Source organism: Emydura macquarii, unplaced genomic scaffold (assembly GCF_026122565.2).
Source record: "Emydura macquarii macquarii isolate MOO-44397 ecotype Brisbane River unplaced genomic scaffold, CSIRO-AGI_Emac_v2 contig_554, whole genome shotgun sequence".
Lineage (NCBI taxonomy): Eukaryota > Metazoa > Chordata > Testudines > Chelidae > Emydura > Emydura macquarii.
In genome coordinates, this window is record NW_027130691.1 from 3,351,037 (window position 1) to 3,371,544 (window position 20,508).

At 43.8% G+C, this 20,508-nt stretch overlaps 1 protein-coding gene across 4 annotated transcripts in view; it reads right to left on the bottom strand.

Annotated features, from left to right (window-relative positions):
* Nucleotides 1-20,508, bottom strand: part of MYO1H (myosin IH) — a 59,068-nt gene that overhangs the window by 7,419 nt on the left and 31,141 nt on the right. For all 4 annotated transcript variants that reach the window (XM_067539464.1, XM_067539465.1, XM_067539463.1 and 1 more), the window contains 17 exons: nucleotides 19,596-19,667; nucleotides 18,384-18,503; nucleotides 17,046-17,113; nucleotides 15,939-16,044; nucleotides 15,019-15,099; nucleotides 13,346-13,437; nucleotides 11,725-11,819; nucleotides 9,943-9,989; nucleotides 9,624-9,704; nucleotides 9,006-9,111; nucleotides 5,777-5,894; nucleotides 5,197-5,310; nucleotides 4,990-5,066; nucleotides 3,531-3,599; nucleotides 2,721-2,805; nucleotides 1,849-2,008; nucleotides 662-745 (listed from right to left, as the gene is read on the bottom strand). In XM_067539464.1, the coding sequence (XP_067395565.1) occupies nucleotides 662-745; nucleotides 1,849-2,008; nucleotides 2,721-2,805; nucleotides 3,531-3,599; nucleotides 4,990-5,066; nucleotides 5,197-5,310; nucleotides 5,777-5,894; nucleotides 9,006-9,111; nucleotides 9,624-9,704; nucleotides 9,943-9,989; nucleotides 11,725-11,819; nucleotides 13,346-13,437; nucleotides 15,019-15,099; nucleotides 15,939-16,044; nucleotides 17,046-17,113; nucleotides 18,384-18,503; nucleotides 19,596-19,667 (1,575 nt within the window). The remainder of the gene's footprint in view (nucleotides 1-661; nucleotides 746-1,848; nucleotides 2,009-2,720; nucleotides 2,806-3,530; nucleotides 3,600-4,989; nucleotides 5,067-5,196; nucleotides 5,311-5,776; nucleotides 5,895-9,005; nucleotides 9,112-9,623; nucleotides 9,705-9,942; nucleotides 9,990-11,724; nucleotides 11,820-13,345; nucleotides 13,438-15,018; nucleotides 15,100-15,938; nucleotides 16,045-17,045; nucleotides 17,114-18,383; nucleotides 18,504-19,595; nucleotides 19,668-20,508) is intronic.

Here is a 20,508-nt window from a genome sequence, read left to right on the forward strand (position 1 = left end):
TCTCCCTACAGGCTACAGGGAAGAACCTAAAGGTGTATTTAAAACACCCCACAACAGAATGTCAGGGACATCACCCTCTAAGCATGAGTATATATTTTCCTACTGTAAAGGGATGAAGGAATCATTAGCTGGGCTAGCATAAAACAAAAAAAAATTTAATTTTAACAACTTTTGCTTTATTCCACTCACTAAAGAAAAGGACTCTGATCTGATGGAATGTCCTCTATCATAGTGGTTCTCAACCAGGTGTACGCGTACCTCTGGGTACCCCCGGAAGACATCAACTCAGCTAGATACATGCTGAGTTTTACAACAGGCTACATAAAAAGCACTTGCGGAGTCCATACAAACTAAAATTTCACACAGACAATGACTTGTTTATACTGTTCTATGTACTATACACAGAAATGTGTGTACAGTATTTATATTCCAGTTTGTTTTATAATTAGATGGTAAAAATGCGAAAGGAAGCAGTTTTTCAGTAGTCATGTGCTGCAACACTTGTTTTTTATGTCTGATTTTGTCAGCAAGTAGTTAAGTGAGGTGAAACTTGGGGATATGCAAGACAGATCAGACTCCTGAAAGGGCTACAGTAATCTGAAAGGTTGGGAGCCGCTGCTCTACCACATACCTTCGTGAACACACATACTCCATGTATTACCTGTGCTTTCTTCTCAGCTGTAATCCCTTGACAATATTTTCGCACTAGGTTCCTCATGCAGATTTTCTTCAGCATCTCAGAGGTCTGCATAAAATAATAGAACGTATTTCAATGTCAACATGCACCAGGTGTCCAGATGTAGCCGGTGTGGAGCTGAAGAGGCAGCATAGACTGAACTGGCATTTGTGAGATTTAGTCTCAGCTCTGACACCAATCCCAAGTGTGACTTCGGGACAAGTCAAGCTGTCTCTTGGGTTTTACCCCCTTTGTAAAATGGGTTCACTCTCGGGAGGAATGGCTCACATTTGTGCTTTGAAGATGCAGAACCCTGGTGAGTGCAGAATAGTATTACTGACACTGAATCTAAGTGATTCTACAACGTTTATCCAGCAAATGAGAGTTTCATATAAAAACAGAAAATGTTCATATAAAAATGACAGTTCATACTCTCAGACAGATGGTTCAAGGATCTGATATATTCTGACACCACCACACCAAGGGGATTAGAACGGCAATAAAAATGTAAACTCAAATTTAGCGTTCTCTTGGGGATGATCTGAACAGTTCAGCCAGTTCTTACACCAAGTGTGGCCTTACCGGCGAAGGTCCAGATGTGGGATCGCTGTCTCACATTATAACCAAGAGGACACACATTTGTGCTGCAAGTTTAAAACGCAGTGGGGTTTATTAATTTTCCAGTGTAATGTAGGGTTGCCAACAGTCCTTTATTAGAAGGGACGTCCCTTATTTCTTCATCCCTGTACAACAGAGTTGCTGAGTGCTGCAAAAAGCAGCAAGAAATATCCCTGATGAATGTAGATGAGTACAGCTTATTATTAGTAGTAGTAGTAATAATAATCATCAAATCAGAAGGGGTATGGGGGTGCTAAGAAAACAGTCCCTTATTTTTTTAAATACAAGGTTGGCAACCCTAATTATTGTAACTAACTGACCTCAGTTTAATGAGTGTGCATTTCTGATGTAAACAATTTTCAACAATAACATTGGTGGGGACAGCAGTAACTTTGGAAGTGTAGTGAGCAGCTTCTCTCGGGACACTTGAGTGCTGTTTGGTGCTGCCTGAGCACAGAGCTGGCTGGGAGTCATTTGACTGTGCTGTAAGGGAAGGTTACACGAACAAGCACTGCTTTGAAACGGTATAATTATATCGCAAACCCTGTCCTCACCTCTTCCAAGATAGCAGGAGGCTTGAGCCAGTTCTTGTCCAAGACATTTTTTGGGACATGGTCTCTGAGCTTCGTGAGATAGGTGTACTGCACAAACCTTACAAACTCGTCGTTTTCTGGGCAAAGGGGATTTTTTCGACTGATGAAGCCTTTTATAAACCTACAGGAAACATCTTAATCAGAACTCTCGCTTACAAATGGCATCCAGAAAGGAGTGGGAATGGAAGGTAATTCTTCTCAGAAAATTCATGCCAACAACTGCTTAGTATACTAAGTCTGGCTGAAGTGCTTTCTCTATCTCCTTAATAAGGAACTTCAGATTTACAACATACTAAACATTAAAAGTCTATTCCACTCAAAACCCATACTCCATTCCGTGGAAGCCATTAATTTTTACTGCACCAATAAATTGTGCTTGCAAGTTTAAGAGGAAGATCTATTCTATTACCTTCAGATCTTAAATTCCAAAGCAATATTACAAAGACAGGCAAGAGTCAGGTTTAAAGGCAGAGAGAGTGGGCAATTTCTAAAGATTTGGTTTGAGGATCACCCGTAAAGTCTGGACACTCATTCAAAACACAAGAACATATCTGGCCTGTGGAAAGTGGACCAGAAAATTCATGAGAAAGGGCTCCAGAATTCTGGTCAAGCCAGAAATAACCACTTGAAGATGGTCAAGGTAAGAGCAGCATTTGCAAAGGGGTAATGTGTGGAAGATTAGAAATGGGCATAAGAAAGGATTCTACCATAGGTACATACAGGCTGAACAGAAGTCGACTTATTACACTTGCTAGGTGCCACTCTAGGGTGTCCCCGCCTGTGCCCAGCACCCATTCTCCACCCACCTTTTACCTTCCCACTGCAGAACCTACTTTTTGATGGTCTCAGCAGCCCACATTCTCCTCTTGGCCTCTTTGCGTGCCAGCGCCCCTCTCCAGCAGGCCTCGAGCTTAATAGCTGCAAGTCAATCGGATTACATTGAGAAATATTTATAGTCCCTTTGCTGCAGAATCCTGCTAATCCCCTGCTGATCTGGAAGTCAGGAAGGGTTTCCTTCGTAAGAGGCATGAATGTTTCCTGGCCTCACCTAGAGTACCACACAACTCCTTGGATACAGCATTGTGTTACAGTTGCTCCATTGAAGGGGATGTAGGGAAATTGGGGTTCTAAACTTCAAAGCAACACCAGGCCCGATGTCCTCAGTGACAAAGCTGGCACTGTGTTTGATGGATCTTATCTCAACAGCATGCAGCTAACCAAACGTATAGACCTGCTCGTATTTTTAGTGCCATTTGGAGAGTACAGCGGTCCTCTTAATATACAGGGATAGAAACCTGACAAGCCCGTGAACTAGTTCCAACAAAGCTGCTTTTTTTTTTGACTAGCAAAAAAAGCAAAACTTCTTTCCTGAAGCATTAAGACACTCCCAGGTATATTCCAGACATACAGCAGAGGAGGCTATGATTACACAGCATTGATCACAGTGCTTATATCTACAGTACTGGAATCTCACACACCACCCCCTAATGCTGCTGTAATTTGGCAGCTAATCACAAATCACACGTTCCTAGAGGGGGTGGGGATATTTCAGGTGCAGCTGCTTGCAGGGAGGTGGTATCCTAGACTTCCGGAGTTATAAACTCTGGTTGGAAAACTCAGCACGAAGGAACGATCAAACTTACCTGCTTCCCTCTGTTTCTTGTATTCTCTCTTCCCTAAGCAGCCTTTGTACCTGGCCTGTATTCTCGTAACTGAAAATAAAACACATTTCTTGGTACTATGAAGTCAGCAATTTACGGAGATGCCCTTCCAACTTCACAAGGGAAAGGCATCCAGTGCAACCATAAAATATCCTGCCACAGGGTCAGCTCTAAGAAGGAGCAGGTGGGGAGTTTGTGAACAATTAAGGCATGCAGGTCCTGCAATGGGATACGTCACTGGCAAAAAGCGGAACACAAGAATAGCCAGACCAGAAGAACCAGGGTCCACCTACTCCATCAACCTGTCTCCAACAGCAGCTAGTCCCATATGTCTCATAGGCAGGTGCAAGAAACCCCTTAATGGGCAGTTATAGGATTACCTGCCTCAGGGGGAAGTTGTTTCCTGCCCTCAGTCAGATGGAGATGTATCCATCTGTCCCAGCATCCCCCTGGGGTGCAATTCCTCCATGAGAGAGGGTGAATTATCCATCCACAGGTGCTGTGAGTGAATTCCACAGGGCTGATGTAACAGAACACGTGTAATGCGAATTGTGTTCTGACCCTGCACTCTGCTCATTTCTGTCCCCTTCAGCAATCTCTTCAACCCACACAGGGCCATGCATACTATGCATCTCACCTCACATCTTGGTGCATCTGTTATCTCAAGCTACAGTCCGATAACTTGCTATCCTAACGATACAGGCTTGGTCTGCTCTTTGTTCAGTCCATCTTTGAATGCTTTGTTATAAGCCACTGCATTTCTACACCCCTGAAGTGTGTGGTAAGCTTCCTTTAAATGACTGGTTCTTAGTGTTACTGTGTGCTTGTGAACTGTTGCATCTCAGTGCCGGCAAATCAATTCCCACTATCACTTTAAGATCTTCCTGGATGGATGTTCCATGTAAATAATATTAGACTGGGTCCTCTATGTGCATTAGATCACTGCGCTAATCACAAAAAAATCTCCATTCTGCGGCACTCTCCAGGAGTTGCAAGTAGTAAACCATGTTTAAGCAGCAGAGATTTTCTGGCACATGCATTTTAGCATCTGCATTTACACCGTTACCACAACTGTGAATACCAGTTGGGTTATCTGCATCCACAGAAGCTGAAGAGAGCCCCAACTAGCTATGCGTGTGCGCACACTCGGTATCATACTTGCAATCATGGTAACTGCACGCCCAGGTATCGGCTTACAAATACACACACAAAACCTCAAGCCTCCCTAGGATCAGTCTGACCTGAAATCCTTACCCAGTTCCTGTAACTTGCATTTTCTGGGAGCCTGGTAATTGCCCCCAGTGATATAGTGCTTCTGGCATCTCTTATCCGCTCACAAATGAATGACGAATGCTCATAAAGAACAGATTATTTTCCTTTAAGTATGCAGATGGAAAAAGGCTATTAGGCTCTGCATGACAAGAGGCAACTGGAACTGTACCTAGCAGGTGTTTGCTGTATTCAAATGCATCTTCTGTGGCAAACAGAGTCCTTGGGAAACGAATGAATATTTTGGTTCTAAGAGAGGAGAGAACACAGCCCATTAATCACGATCCACCATTTCAGCAGTTCTAAAAGGGGCAGCATCCCAAGCGGATTATCTGCCTCACCGAGGTAACCCACGGCAGCAAGAGAACAGGGAATTTACCTTCCTAGTTTATATTCTTCAGGCTTGTACCCAATGTGCTTTATGAGGCACTCCACACCCTCAGAGGCTGATCCGTGCCAATGAGGCCACGTAGCCGGGCACAGGGACTTGTACCTAGAAAGATCAGTGAAACAGCTTATCAACCCGACCAGACGCTAAGAGTGAAAGAAAGCAAAGAGGACAACATGTAGATGACAGTGGATGCAGATGATGTACAGCAGATGGAGATTAAAGGTGTTCAAGAAACATATGCTGGCCAAGGCAACTTTTCTTGCACAGATCCGGCCTTAAATTCTGTAAATCCAAGACACTGAGCCAAAGTTTTCAGGCCAGGTCACCTAAATCCATCCTGAGGCTCCCCCGAAGAGTTGTCTAATTCTACGGTGCTCAGAGCAGCAGCGGCTGAAAGCCAAATGAGCAGCCAAACCCAACAACAAGTCATCTGCTGACCCCTGGCCATCCCTGCACACTGGAGACCGGAGGTTTGATGCGACACTGGACTCCAAGACAGAGGGATCCTTTTGTATCTTAAGAAACCTGATCTCACTGAGCAGCCACGTTTCGAGTGAGCTCACTTTACCTCTGCAAGAAGAGTTCATACTTCCGCCGGTACGCAAAGCCAGCTCGCCTCACCCGCAAGTGCTCCATCAACCCCAAGTACTTCACCTGGTGTCTTATCAGGACATCGTCAAACTTTCCTGTGGTGAATGGATTACAGATTGAACAGACAGGAATCACTTGTATGTTCTCTCAATGGTGCAACTCGCTCACTATTCCATATATCAGGAGAGGCAGCATTTCATGCCGCAGCGCTCCAGCATGGCATGGCAGGCAGGCGAAGTGTGATCACAGCCCGGGGCACTCCACTGAGTCACTGCCAGACACGTCAGTCTGTGTTTTACAGCCCCCAGAACTGTTTTCTCTGAGCGGCTCACAATCGTCGCTGTATTTCTGCTCACGAGAACCCTGTGCGACAGGCTATGACCCCCGCTTTGCAGATTGTGAGTTGAAGCAGAATGAGGCTAAGGGTACAACTTTCAGAGGTACTTAGGTCACATTTTCAAAGATGCTTTCGAAGATGTTACCTTAAGTGAGCTGCTCAAGATCACAAAGGAAGTCTGTGGACAACGAAGGACGTGAAACCTGCCCCGCGCCCTAACCACTGAACAATCCTCTCTGATCCTTCCTCTCCAGCACCACCCTGAAGGCTGTTGTGGCTGGCACACTGTGCTCCATCCTCACTACCGAGGCTTGGTGGTGGGCCCCAGGATCCTTGCTACCCCCTTCCAGTTCGCTGTGCACACTTGGCAGCCCACACCCCATGGTAGGCTAATTACACGCTTCTCAGGGTCTCTCAGTCACCATGTTATCCCCCGCACCCAGCAATAGAGAGTCTTGCCTGGCCTTGTCTGGGTATCAGCTCCCTGACGCCACCAGCCTGTTAGCCACCCAAACCATCCCTCGGGCCCCCCCTTACTTTGCCCTGCAGGTTAACAGTAGGTGCACCACACTCCTCAAGCCCCTTCTCTTGTTCTGTTCCCCCCTTAGCCACTAACCATTCGCAGAAATACTAGGTTTCCTATCCCCAAGGGGACAGAACACAGACCAGCCTGTAGGACTGAACTCAGGATCAGTTCCGGGGTTAATACCACACCACTGAGTTATCGTTATAGTGACAACAGTCAGTTTGTCTTAAAAAATTAAGATTTACGAGACAGTGAGTCAGGGTAATGGACACACAAAGGTGACCCACAAAACAAAATTGTGACACGTTTTCTAGAGGCTCAACTTAATAGGCTAAGCTCCTGTCTGAGGAAGCCTGTCTAACTCAGACATCTCTTACAGTGCTTTCAGGGCAGGAGCGGAATCCGGTTTTCACTAATGGAAGTCACACTTCCCGATTACTTCCTCAGGTGCAGGATAAATGCGTACTTTTGCCTGCCCCCAGAGACAGGGCAACCTGCTGCAGCTCATTCTACAGTGTGCTCCTTTCTGGTTGACTCAGTGTGTAAACAGGGCTTCCCTTACCTCGTCTGACAAGGACAGAGATCACATCTTACCTCCTGCCTGAAAGAAGCCAGTTTTTCCTCTTTGGTTGGAGGAAATTCTAAACGTCTTTTCAGTACATCTACCCAACTCCTTCAGTATTGTCTGTACACACCTTTCACAGTGACATGAATAACCAGCATGGCCTTGACTGTCATTTATGACCTCACATGACATTCTTTATGGACAAAATACCATGAAAGCAGTGTGCTAGGTGTAGTGAGTTTGTCAGACCTCTCCACAGCTACTGTTACAGAACCGTGACCCCTTCATCAATCGGCGCCAGTGGGCTTGTGTGCCAAAGCTAGTCATCAGACCAGAGCTTGGAGCAAACCCAGCTCCATCATGGGCATGGACGCATATAGTTGAATGTGGAGGTGTTGGCTCATACAGTCAAGGTCTTAGGGCTTGTCTACACTTATCTTGGAGATTCAGCGGCAGTCTATCGGAGTATGCAAGCTACGCAAAACACTTGCGCAACTCCCATCAACTTTTGTGCTTCTGTTCTGCGCGCCGTCTTCACTGCACTGCGCTGACGGGAACCACGTTCCTGTTGAGGCAGCGCTACACCACTTGAGAAGGTGATCTTAATACGTCGATTTCTGGATCGACTGAGCGGGTCTTCAATGACCGCTCAGTTGATCCAGAGAAATCACTGATGGCAGCGAATTTGCCACCGTCAGTGAAGACGTAGCCTTAGTCTGGGAAACTGGTACTGCTGTATGAAGAGTTTGGTAAACACCAGACTGCCCTACAGTCTATTACTACAGAAGTCCTGGACCTTAGCCAAGAGAAGGGTCTTCAGCTGGGAGCGCTGGCTCTTTGAAACACTGAGTGGACAATGAATGTGAACAGTTGGTCCCCTCACACATCTTCAAGAATATTTGCTTTCTCTTGCTATGTAAGGGTTTCACGCTGTTGCTCTTTGCGTTTTTGTAGTGCGTTTACAAAGTGCCTAAATGTTAATCAAGCCTCACAATGCTCGTGTGAGATACCAGTGTGTCCACTTTGGAGGTCAGGAAGCAGACAGACATAAAGGAAGTGACTTAGCTCAAAGCTAAGTCACAGAGGGTGTGACCAAGGACAGAAAACCTGACTCCGACTGCCCTCTCATCTCACCACCTTGCCTCCCAAAGCTAGGAACAGAGCCCAGAAGTCCTGACTCCAGATCTCCCACTCTAACCAGTGGAACACCCTTCCTGCTTGCTTCTGGTTAGATAGATAAAATATACCATATTAAGGCATTAATCAGACCAGGGAGCAGCGATAGCCTGAAAATGTTGACGAGGATGGGTCTATTTTGAGAGGTGCAGTATATGGGTGATGGGGTTAAGAGGCTTGAAACGTTTTCCTGCGTTCCCCATCACCAGGGAAGAGGATTCCTGCAGCATGTTTAAAAATTAGCCTATGAAGTGCTAGCTGCACAGGGGCGACTGACTGGAAGCCCACATGGCAAGCCTGGCTGAATTCAAAGGGCTGTCTACTACAAGAAAAAGTCCAGACTAAGTAGCAGCTGATGTGCGGTGCAGGAAGGAAACGTAGTCTGGCTAGTGTATAAACAGGGCTGAAGTTCAGCAGCCAGAACAAGGGGCTCCCACTTTCATTGTGAAACGTTCCAGGGCAGCTTCTTGAACTGGATCCCTTATTGCATCTGGCAGCACCCGAGTGTTGGACTTTGAGGGGGATTTTAAGGAGTTACACCATAGCCAAGGGTCTACTTCTTCACTCCACTAATACAGGATAGCAACAAGACCATCCCTTACCAGACTCTTTGCCATCATTAGGTTTAATGCACCGGATGTAAGAAGGCTCCTTGGACATCAGGATTTCTATTAGACTAGCCAGGCTGTTTTTGAACTGGGTTGCAACCTGCACAGACATTGAAGGCCTCTCTTAATGATAGAGTTAAGACACCGCAGTTACTGACATTAACAATAAAGCATTACACTTGAGTTGTAAGCTGAATTAAGTACATGCTTTCCTAACTCACTGAAGGATTTTGGAAATATTTGAATATGAGAATTATGGAGGGTTTTGCTTAACCCAACCACTCTCAGGATCTGCCAAGCAGAACAGACATGTCAGGCATGTCTTAGGAGTTGAACAATCTTTATTTCCCATGGAAAGCATCTAGCACAGTTTCGGCACTGAATAAATCAATACCACTAAGGAGATGCATCAACACCCCTTGCTGAGATCTAAGCAGCAGTACTGAATTTATTTTTCCCCTTCAACAATGCCAGCGTCTGTTAACTCTATTGAGGAATTCCACTGAAGTCAACAACTTGCTCAGAGAGCGGGATTACACCTCCAGAAGCCAAGTTATTTTGGAAGTTAGTTTGCTCTTCCTTAGTGGTTTGTACATAAGGGATGAAACTCACAGTCTCAGGCCGTCTCCTGTTGTCAAGCTCAGACGGAAAAAAACATTCTTTAATGATGCCATTTTTAGACTTGCACAGTACCTGAAACAGAAGTGCAAGGGTAAATTAAACGGGCACATTATTCCCACAGGCTGCTGCTGAAGCAAACAAATGGGTTGTATTGACAAGAACTTTCCAGAACACCCCAAGGCCTATGATAGCCATTCAAATGCTTGAAACTGTATAGGAGTAATTCAGATACTTGCAGAACTAAAGATCAACCACACAGGGAAAAAAAGCCTTCTGAAAACACAATTCAGGTGATTCAATAGCGTCTTACCTCTTTTAGATTTCTGTACAGGAGATCATTATTCTTCTCTAGAAATCCTGAAAAGACGGTTTTAAAAAACAGTGAATGTTGTTCTGAAGAAAATTAAAAGAAGAATTATTGGGAGGTTATGGCTGACTTTGCTGCTTTTACTAAGAGGCTGTCAGCTGGCTCCCATAAAAGAACCTCGCTACACACCTACATCAGGATTCTTCTGCAAGCGTTTTAGTCAACCCCTCCCACATTACGTCCTAAATGAGCTGGTCAGAACATTTTCAGAAGAATTTATTTCAAAGCCAAAGACAGACTCGTGCTCGATAGCCTGGTGGTTGGAGCACTCACCTGTAATGTGGAAAAGCCAAATTCAAGTCCCTGCTCTGCCTGACCCAGAGTGATGAAAAACTGCTCTGAATCAACCAGAGTAAGGCCTTGGACCTAGGTGTCCCACGTCCTGGACCACTGCCCTAACCAGCAGATTGTAGAGTGCAAGTCTCTCCCCCCCATCACACCCCCAAGCTCAGGTTTTGATCCAAAGTGGACATTTGGGCACGTCGGTTCAAAAGATTTTGTTTTTGTCTCAGTGCAGAATGAAAAATTTTGAAGCCTTGAAAGTTGCCACAAAACAGAATGGTCACCCTCCAGATGCTCTAAACCCAAATGGTCCCTACCCAAATCAGCCATGTGCAGAGAAGTCTCTTCTTGCAAGGAGAGCGCAACTTTTATTAGGCATTACCAAGGCAGATCAGCCAAGTTAACTGGCTATTTGACCAGATAAAACCTTTGCCTGCAGCTGTTACACAGCTGCGCATCACATGTAAATCTGAAATCAAGTAAGTATTCTTTGATCTGACCCTTCTAAGTGAAAGACCCATGGCTCATTGTATCCAGGAGCAGAAACAGACCAGCACCCTTAGAGGAACTGGTCTTCAGAACAGACATTTGATCCACAGATCCTAATCCTCACTGCACATGGGAACCAACATATGGAAGTTCCACTGCAATTGTCAGTGATGCAAGATTCTACAGGAGGAACAAATGTTATTTTCAAGTTAAAGAAACCCAGAGCCCATGCAGTGGCCAGCAAAAGCCGTTTGTAGTGTGTGCGTTTAGAAGATGCAATTGTCTTAAGCAGCTTAGTGACCAAAGCTTTGCCATTAGAACTCTAATTTGACTGAACTCATACCTTGCAGTGAGCTAGAAGATAGGGCAGATTCTCAGCAGGAGTGATTGGTTGATTTCAACAGAGCTGTATCATTTACATTAGCGAAGAATGGCCCAGAGTATTCAACTGATGGTTTCCTATTAGCAACTACCAATCACACCTTGATCTTAGGAACACCAATGCATATAGCTTTATTTGCATGAGCAGTCCTATTGGCTTACTTGTGAGTGAAGTTACTCAGGTGTAAAAGTGAAATTAGTCACACAGCTTGAGCCCGAGTGTTCAGTTTAGCCTCTCTTTGGATACACTCATCAGTTTCAACCGCATCTATACACATTTTCCTGTTTTTGAAAAGTGAATTGCATGAATTGAATTTTTTTAAATTTTTTTAAGATGACTTTCTATTAAAAAATTTAGACTTGGGGATTTAAGATAGTCAAAGTATGACTGAAAATTAAATGCAGAGTGCCCTTTAATGGCAAGTATATTGCAGAATTGTTTTCAAATCCAAGGAGGGGGGAGGATTTGCCACCAACAGCCTAAATGCCGCAAGCTAAAGCAAATGTCAGAGTGAGGATGGCTAGAATGTCTGTCCTTCAAGATTACCAGCTTGTTGTCTAGTCCACACTCACCTACTACACAGTAAGTGACCTCCCCTGCATAGTGAAGGAGACGGAAATCCACCCAGTCAATTGATTTTCGTGTCTTTTGATCTGCAAGCTTGCGGCTACAGAAAGAAATAAACAAACCAGTAAGAAAAGCAAGAAACCAAATAGTTTCTTCAGCTCATAAGAATGATGGAATCATACTAAAAACAGTTAGTTGCAAAAACAGGAACAGACATCAAGTTAGATTTTTATTAGCATGGATCTGGTTGCAGGGTTGGGGCCTATATAGACATTTCCTAGATAAGTTCCTTCTGAAAGAGATTTTGCAAATTGATCAAAAGCCAGCTAATAATGAAGATCCTATTTCAATAGAGATGGTTCATGTACTATCATGGTAGTTCCCATAATCTTATGTGGCCTGCTGTGTGCTAGTTAAAAAAAGGCGATTCATTCATGGTACCTTCTGCAAAGTGCAAAGTGTATTTAAATGTTTAGACATTTTTGTTAGCTCTGTCTACATGGCTGGGATTAGGATGGCAGCTGGCTTCTGCCTTATTTCAGTTTGAAAAGACACGCCAAAATCTTGCACTAAACATACAAAAGACAGAGTCATTGGTGTTTCATTAATAGCAGATACCTAATGCAAACCTGACACTACTGAAACTCTGAAACAGTGGAAGTTTAGTATTTCTGGGAGTTACTGTAATAATTTGACAATGGCAAAGAATTCCATTCATAATTGGATTGTGTTCACACTGATGTTTCCCTCCAACATGCATTACTTTTTTTAAAATGGAGTGGTTCTAGCAATTATCTTTGAAGATCTTTGTCTGCAAGAGTGTAGGATATTAAGGAGCAGATAAGATAGTGGGCAGATTAGTTACTGACTCTCCACGAGGAATTGTCCTGAGCTTCATACAGCTAGAAGTAACATTTCAGAAGCTTGATTCTGTGAACTGATGGCTACACATTGGTTTTTAGTTAGCTTTCTCTTACTGACTCCAAAGCAACAGGGATCCAGTCTTCATGTGCAGTTGTGCATCACCTACCACAACTGAGCCCCAATCCTAGTGCTGCAGTAATACACAGTATTCCAGTATACAATATACAGTAAAACTAGGTGCTACAGTAATATAAATATTTACTAAAATGACACTTGTTGGGAAAAATCTAGCTGGGGCATTTTCCTTTGTGGTTCACATACATCTTGTGGAGATACAAGCTTCTCCAAAGAGAAGAACCTATCTGGCTCCAGATTCAAGTTTTGCAGGCTGGGCTTATCTCTAGGGCTTAGTTCTGCCTAGTGCTGAGTACCTTCAACTCTCACTGCCATCAGCGCAAGTTGAAGCCATTTGTCACATTACAGGATTGGTCCCTGATTTTGATATAAAATACACACACAGAAGGATGGATAAGCTGGGCTCAAATACTGGCAAGCTATTGATACTGAGGGGACAGGAATTCCCGCCTCAGAATATAACCTGTGATATGCGTAACAGTTTTATCATAGCAGTAGATTGCAGGCAGCCTTCTAGACTGGAACCTTTCTTTGTATAAAATTGGACCATTCATCCTCAGAATAGAGCACTGAGGAAACATTAGGGAAAGTTTCCTCTACCATAGGTTAAAGAGCATAAGTGCATACGTCAGGAAGTGGGCATGATCTCCTACTTTCTCTTCCAGCTTTTCCAGGAAGCTTAAATCTGTTGCTTCACCAGGCCGTAAACATTCTTCATCCTTAAAGAAGAAACAGTGCAGCATCTTAACTGACTAAATCTGCCATCAGCAAGGACTAGGAACATGACCTCAGAGACCAACACTGTTTTGAGAGTGATCATTTATATATTTTGGATTTTTGCTTACCTACTTAATTTAGGGTTTTCTAATAGCATCCACCACTGTAGTTATCTGAGGACTGATGCACAGAAAAGCTGGCTTAGTTTTCAGAAGGTTTATGAACCTTCCATTAATTTCAACGAGAGCGGTTTGGAACATCAGGCCATAAGCAACATGCTCAAAGTCACACGGGATGTCTGAAACAGGATATCTGGGTTCTGCTCCCAGTACAGATTCCCAGTCCTATGCTTTAGCCACAAGACCATCCTTAATACAAAAGCACAGGGAAACATTTGCAACAAGTTGCCTTGTTTCAGCAAAGTAAATCTAGGGATGAGGTGAAATGTACGTAACACTAATGTACCTGCCATCATGATCTAATTAAATGTACCATATTAATGCACCTGTATCTTTGAATGCCACTAAAATCCGAGCATGGACACCTACTTTTGTTCAGATAAGTGTGCAACAGTTAAAGAAATGCTAAGTAACTTTTTTCAGAACACCAACTGTCATCTCATGACTGTTTAACTTAGTACAGTTTGGTTACAGGATAATGCGTCTTGGTAATTACTTGGAGCTTACCAACTACAGCATTACCATGAGAAACCATAATTAAGGTTTTCAGTTACAAACCGATTCAGTTTCACACAACACACCTGTATGCTTCCTTGTTAAATTCATAACTCCATTTTGCAAAATTAAATCAAGTTATGCAGAAAATTTTACATTCTCTGCAAGTGCATGCCTCTCTCCTGGTTTGTTTCATAGTGCCAATAGTCTGTTTCACATGAGGGTGGGTGGAAGTCGAAATCACTAGGCATGGAGACCCAGGAATACATAGACCAAGGTTAGAGATTCCTGGTCAAGATTGATTACAGCGTCTAAGAGTCCAAAAACCTCCTGAATTCTCAGCTTTTCTACCCGAGAGCCACATACCACACAAGTATGATCTGCATAGAAGAGTTCTGCTGGAACATGTACTTAATTACAATACAAACACCAGCATTAAGATTCAGTAATCATGATACTCCTGCCTGGATTACAGGGTATTAATCACTTGGCTTTGGCATCCATGTGATAAGCTCTCTGCTCTTCTGTCTGCAAGTCAGTTAGTGATGTTGACAGGCTCTAGGAAGAGCGTCATTCACAGCAGCCCCTGCTTCCAGTGCAGTGGGGCAGCCCCCACAAGTTGGGTTTTTGAGGGTAGAGATAGGTAAATGGGTGGAGGAACAAGGAGAAAACCTCAGAACACAGCTCAGCAAGAGATACAGATTGCTCAAACTTTACTTGGGTGTTCTGTGACATCTTCAGACTCTATACCCTAGGATTTTACTGAACCCTTTCAACAGCAAAGGCCTGACAACAGAACTTGAGCATCCACATATTTACACCTTGGGTACTGTTGAGCACTTACATTAGAGGGTAATAATAATAACAACATGGAATCACTGCACAATAAGGCACAAATTTTGTTCCTACCAGTATGGAGATTATCCCTTTGTGTTTCTCTTCAACCAAGTCACAGATGATCTTGTTGTTGAAATATGGAATTGGCTCCCACTGGGATTAGAAAGGGAAAGCTGATTTTAAAGAATTCAGAGAAATTTACCTACTCCAATCTGAAATAATTCCGAGTTAGGATTGAAGGTCTAATTGGAGAGGTTCTTGACCCAGCCACTTCCCCATTTGTTCTATTCCCTCTGAAGCACCTGGTAGTGCCACTGTCAGAAGACAGCATGCTGGGCTAGATGGACCATTGGTCTGACCCTGCATGGCTATTCTTACGTTACAAGGATCTTCTTTATTTCTACAAAGCCATTTCATTGCAGGGTCTTTGTGTTTCTGGCCAAGAGTTCTAGTTCTGCCTCATTCTCCTTCAAAGCATACAAATTAATTGAACCCAGAATGATTTAATGCAATAGAAAGAGTATGACTTGGAGTAATGAGATCAAAGGAGGAAAGGGAAAAAGCTCAGCCAAGATAGCAACAGTTTCCTGTGCGTTCTATTACACAGCACAGGGGGTCTCAACCAAGGGCTGGGGGTTCAAAGAGGCATTCGGAGGTCATGACTATCCCATACATCCCATGTTGCCAAATGGGAGGAGGGCCTGACTAGATGGGAGGAGACTTCCAGTACAGGAGAGAGAAGTCTCCAAAGGGTGGCATTATTTAAAAATGTGACAATATGAAAGTATACTGTAGACTATAATCCTGCACTGACTGAGGGGAACAGAGAGAGTGGAACCACTATGCCTCTTCCATCTCAAACTTCAAGGATGGTATTTCAACTAGGATGGAAAGTTTTAAAAACACTAACGCCTGGATGAACAAGAGGAACAAACAGCACTGCACAGCAAACTTACTAAGACCAAAATAGGGAAAAGCAATGAGAGCGTTACCTCTATGCCTTCTAACTCATATTCCTCCTGCTCTGCCTTCAGAGTCATCTCGATTAACAGCTGCTGGAGCTTTTCGTTGCAGTAATTAATGCAAAACTGTTCAAAACTTTTGAAAAAATAAAATAAGCAAGAATAATCTGAGATACATTAGACAGTCATAAAGCTCTAATTTAAAGGAAAATTATTTCTAGCTGACCTTCTTGGTTTATAAGAAAGCAAGTGTAAAAAGAGAATTCCTGTTATAACCCTTCTCCCTATGACAGAAATAACTGAGACAGCTTTAATTTTGTTTTCCCACTAGACTATATTTTAACAGAAATAGACCATATCACATTTCAAGAGTAGCTACCTACCAATGCAGACGTTTAATGGGAATTGGAGAATCAGTCTGGATAAGACACTCCACTCTCCCTTCCCCATCCACCCCCTCTAAAACCTTTGCCTGAAACTCAAACCAAATGAGAGAGCTTTGATCAAGTTCATTTAACACATATGCACACGTTGTCAGCTGGGCTGCAATTCTGAACGTCCAGATTCCAGAAGGAAGTACCAACGTTCTTACCAGAAGGGCTGTTTCTCAGAGACTCCCAGCCCATTTTTGCTGACTCAGCAAGCTCAAAGAAGCTGACGAACTTCTGAATGTTTCAGAACTAAACTGCCACCTTTTGTAACCCATCACTAACTTCCTTCCCAACATCCTTATAGCTGAACATATAAGGACAGAGAGAAGTTTTTCAGGGCAACGAGTTGTGTCTCGCTAAAAGAAGGTACTTGTCACATCCTCCTGTGTCTCTGGAGGCTTTGAAAGCTGCCTCACACAACAAGGTGGCCCACCGCAGTTCTACATGCACACGTTCTTCCAAATGATTCTGGACTTTTAACACAATCAGCCAACTAGAGCAAAGAAATGAGTCAAGGCCATCACTGTAGTTCACTTACCCAGTCACGCCTACGTACTGCAGCACGGGCAAGAGATCAGGTGCATCTCAGAACTGATGAAGGGAGCTGGGACTCAAACTTCCTTGCCTTTCTGGGGTAAAGATTAAGCCCCAATAGCAACGCATTGTGTTGAAAGCAGACCCTGCACTGGCGCGCACACACACGTACCTGTTTGTATCAAACACTTCAAACCCATAGATGTCAAGGAGCCCAATCACGGTTTTTCTGGTGAGGTCCTGGCAAAACACACCATTAAATGCTCCATGAGGAAAAGTTGATTTCTGTAACTGGTGCTATTGCTCTGTACTATTCATACTGTTCCTGTCACCTAGATTTGTATCACTGTCATTTGTTCCCACACTGTCGAGAAGTCATGGGAGACTCGCCACTAAGGCAGCATCTTTATAGCATGGGTCCCTCTTGCAGGCAATTCTGCAGCTCAGCTGATCAGATATTCTGGTGAGCAAGCCAAGACAGGACTAAAGATACTTTGTGGAGGTTGGGAGCAGTAATAGGAGAGAATTTAGAATAAATCCCCATTATCTGCCAATGGTTTCCACTCTCTTATGGACATTGGCAGGATGGCCATCACATACAGCTAGCTGTTCCAGACAGCCACTGCCTTCTATATTCGGGTAGGACATGGGAACCCAGGCTGAGGACTCTTGGGTGTTTCTAGCTTTCTGTGAATGTTTGTAGTCTTCCTAACTCAAAGCCTAAAAGTTAACTCTCAGACCTAGGTTTCTTAGCTGATAGCACAACACACATTGCATCTACAGCAGCTGTGCGCTAAAGCAAGGACTCCAAAGATTACATCATTAATGGGGGAGTCTAGCCCACCCCCTTTCTCCACCTTCTAAAGCTCTGTATCAGGGACAATGAAAATGGCTCCAGGCATGGCTGCCTAGTGGCTGACCAAACCAAAAGCACAGACCTCCTCCAACTAGTCAGAAGGTCACCCCTCTCTCAAGTACTTGACGTCAAGGCTACTTCCTGTATAGGTTTTATTGCCATTTGGAAAACATTTTTCTTGGCTTCTATAGAGCTTAACATTTTAGCATACTTATACTTACTCCAGTTGTTTTTGCACCAGCATTACAGACTGAAAAATAGTATGCTGTTTTGCTGGCCTATGTCCAATAGGAGAAGCACAAACCATACTTTAGGTAGGTCCTATAAAAAGTAGTGATTTTTTTTCTTATCGGCTATAAAATGATGACACACAGATCCATATTTATTTACAATCAGGATTGACAATTTTAAAGCAGGTCACTCACTGCTATACCTTTAGTATTCGATACCAAAAAAAGAAAATCAAGGTGACTGCTGATTACAGAGACCATGAATCTCCAACTCTCAGCTGTTTGGATCCCTGAACCCAACTAGCAGACTTGAGAGGTCTGGGGTAAACACAACATTAGCGTCTCACTCCGGAAGCACTGCCCAGTCATGGAAGGAGACGGTACTTGTCTGTAGAACACAGTATTAGCTGGAATGGGAACTAACCTTGTTGGCTAAAGATCCATTAATTTTGTTGACTAGCCAAGTAAAGGTCCGTCCATAAATCGCCTTTGCTGCTGCGTCCCGAGCATAAAATGCCAAGTCTAAGTTCAGTGGACTTAGGACCTATAAAGAGCAGGTAAAAAATACTCAAGTACAATAAATAAGATAGCTCAAAGTCAATCATTTCGAACTCAGGTCACACTCCTGGGTTAGACAGCAGGCTACCAGCTGACAGCCTCCATTTCATCCTGAAGCGTGAGCCAGCATTCTGTCTTCATATCAAAAGGGAAGCTGACCACAGCTCCCTCTACCATAGCTGGCACGACTTCGGCTCTAGGGCCTCAGCTAGGAGACTCCCTGCTGGGTCCTAGCGCACTACTGCTGCACAGCTCCCACTCAGCTGTACACATCCTAACCCATAGCAGAGTTTAGACGGGTCCAGCCTCACAATTAGGAGATGGATTTGAAGTCTAAGAGGTTGTGGATTGAGGTTTTGAAATAAAGTTTGATATTCCATATCCATCCTTTTGGTGTGAGATACAAAAAGCTACAAACCTTGCAATGTTAGCATATAAGAGAAGTGACTGGGAAATGCATGGATTAAAGTAAAGATTGATCACCGTTTTACCTCCTAATTTGGGGGCAAACATTTATCTATATACGAGCTGAACAATTTACACCAGATGTAAGGGGGTGTATACACTATCAGGATTGATTAGGACACTGCCTTTTGGGACTCTGCCAAATTTCAAGGGAAAAAGCCATCAGCAATTCTGATTCCACCAGCTTCAATCCGCACAAAATGTTACACAAATACTTCCGCCTACTCATGAAGCCTAATTTCTCAAGAACCACTTTCCAGACTACACAAAGGAAGGTAATTCAGCTCAGACGTGTGGCTGCCTGTAAACCTTCCTTGTTCCTGGCTTTTTTCAATCGTTTGTCATGTCATTCAGCAGGAAGGCAGCCTCACCCCAGCATCAACACTTCTCAAATTAAAATCTCCAAAATTTGTAAAGGAAGGTAACTGTTCTCAGTTTTTTTGCAGATGGAAAAAAAGAGTCAGAGATTAAGGAAACTTCACCAAGTTTACTGAGAGAATCTGTGACAGAGTCGAGAACAGGGTATCCTGGCTCCTTATCTCAGGGGTTTTACCACTAGACTGTGTTAACATCTAATAGACCATGAGGAGTCTGACACTGGCTTAATTTATACCTCTTCTGATCTGGCTTCAATCTTTCTGTGCGTAAGAGCTTCCTGTAGAATGGATAAGTGGACGCCCAACAACTGCCAAAGAAAAGAGCCACAGTTAGGGTACAAGGGCAATTTCATGCTTACAATCAATTTGGAATGAGATGTCCAGGCTGCTTCTTCACTGTTAATTACTCTTGAAAATCCAAACTGACAGGGCAATCAACAGCTGGATTTCTCTGCACCCACAGATAGGTGGTGGAATCCTTCATATGAAGATTCAAATGAAAAGGAACCAGACAACTGAGATAGCAACGGTATCTCTATGGGATTAGACTATTAACTACAGCATTTTTCTCACTGGCACAGATTTAACGTGATTACCAGATTAGAGGTCAGTCACCCATTTCCTCTCCTAGTATATTGGCAGGCACCTTGGATAAGCAGCAGCTCAGTGTTCCACATCCATTAGGGCATAGCCCACACAGCCCATTTCTGGCTGTCACCGGGTGGAGATATTGGCCGATGAAGTCTCTCTCGCCTCGCTGTGTTTAGCAACATTAAGCAGTTGATTTCTACTGACAAGGAAATTCCAAAGGGATGCTGCCAGTCCAGTCTGAACTTGCTATTTGACCCTTTTGTGCCTAGGACTGAAGGAGCCGCATAAGCCAAAACGTGACGTACCACTGTCACAAGAACTGTGCGGATCTGTCAGCAGTCCCCCTGCAGAGTCACTTAAGCAAGTCTGGGAACGGACTTAGTGTGCCTTGGTGCCGACGGGGGAAAGACTATTAAAAACAATGATACTCTAGTAATGCCTGTAGTACAGCCCATCCAGGATAAAAAGCCTGGATCAGCCAACTGCAAGGTGTGCACAAGAAGTGTAATATAAATACCCTCAATAGCATTTTAATTCAACTTTTAGCCAAGAGGCCTA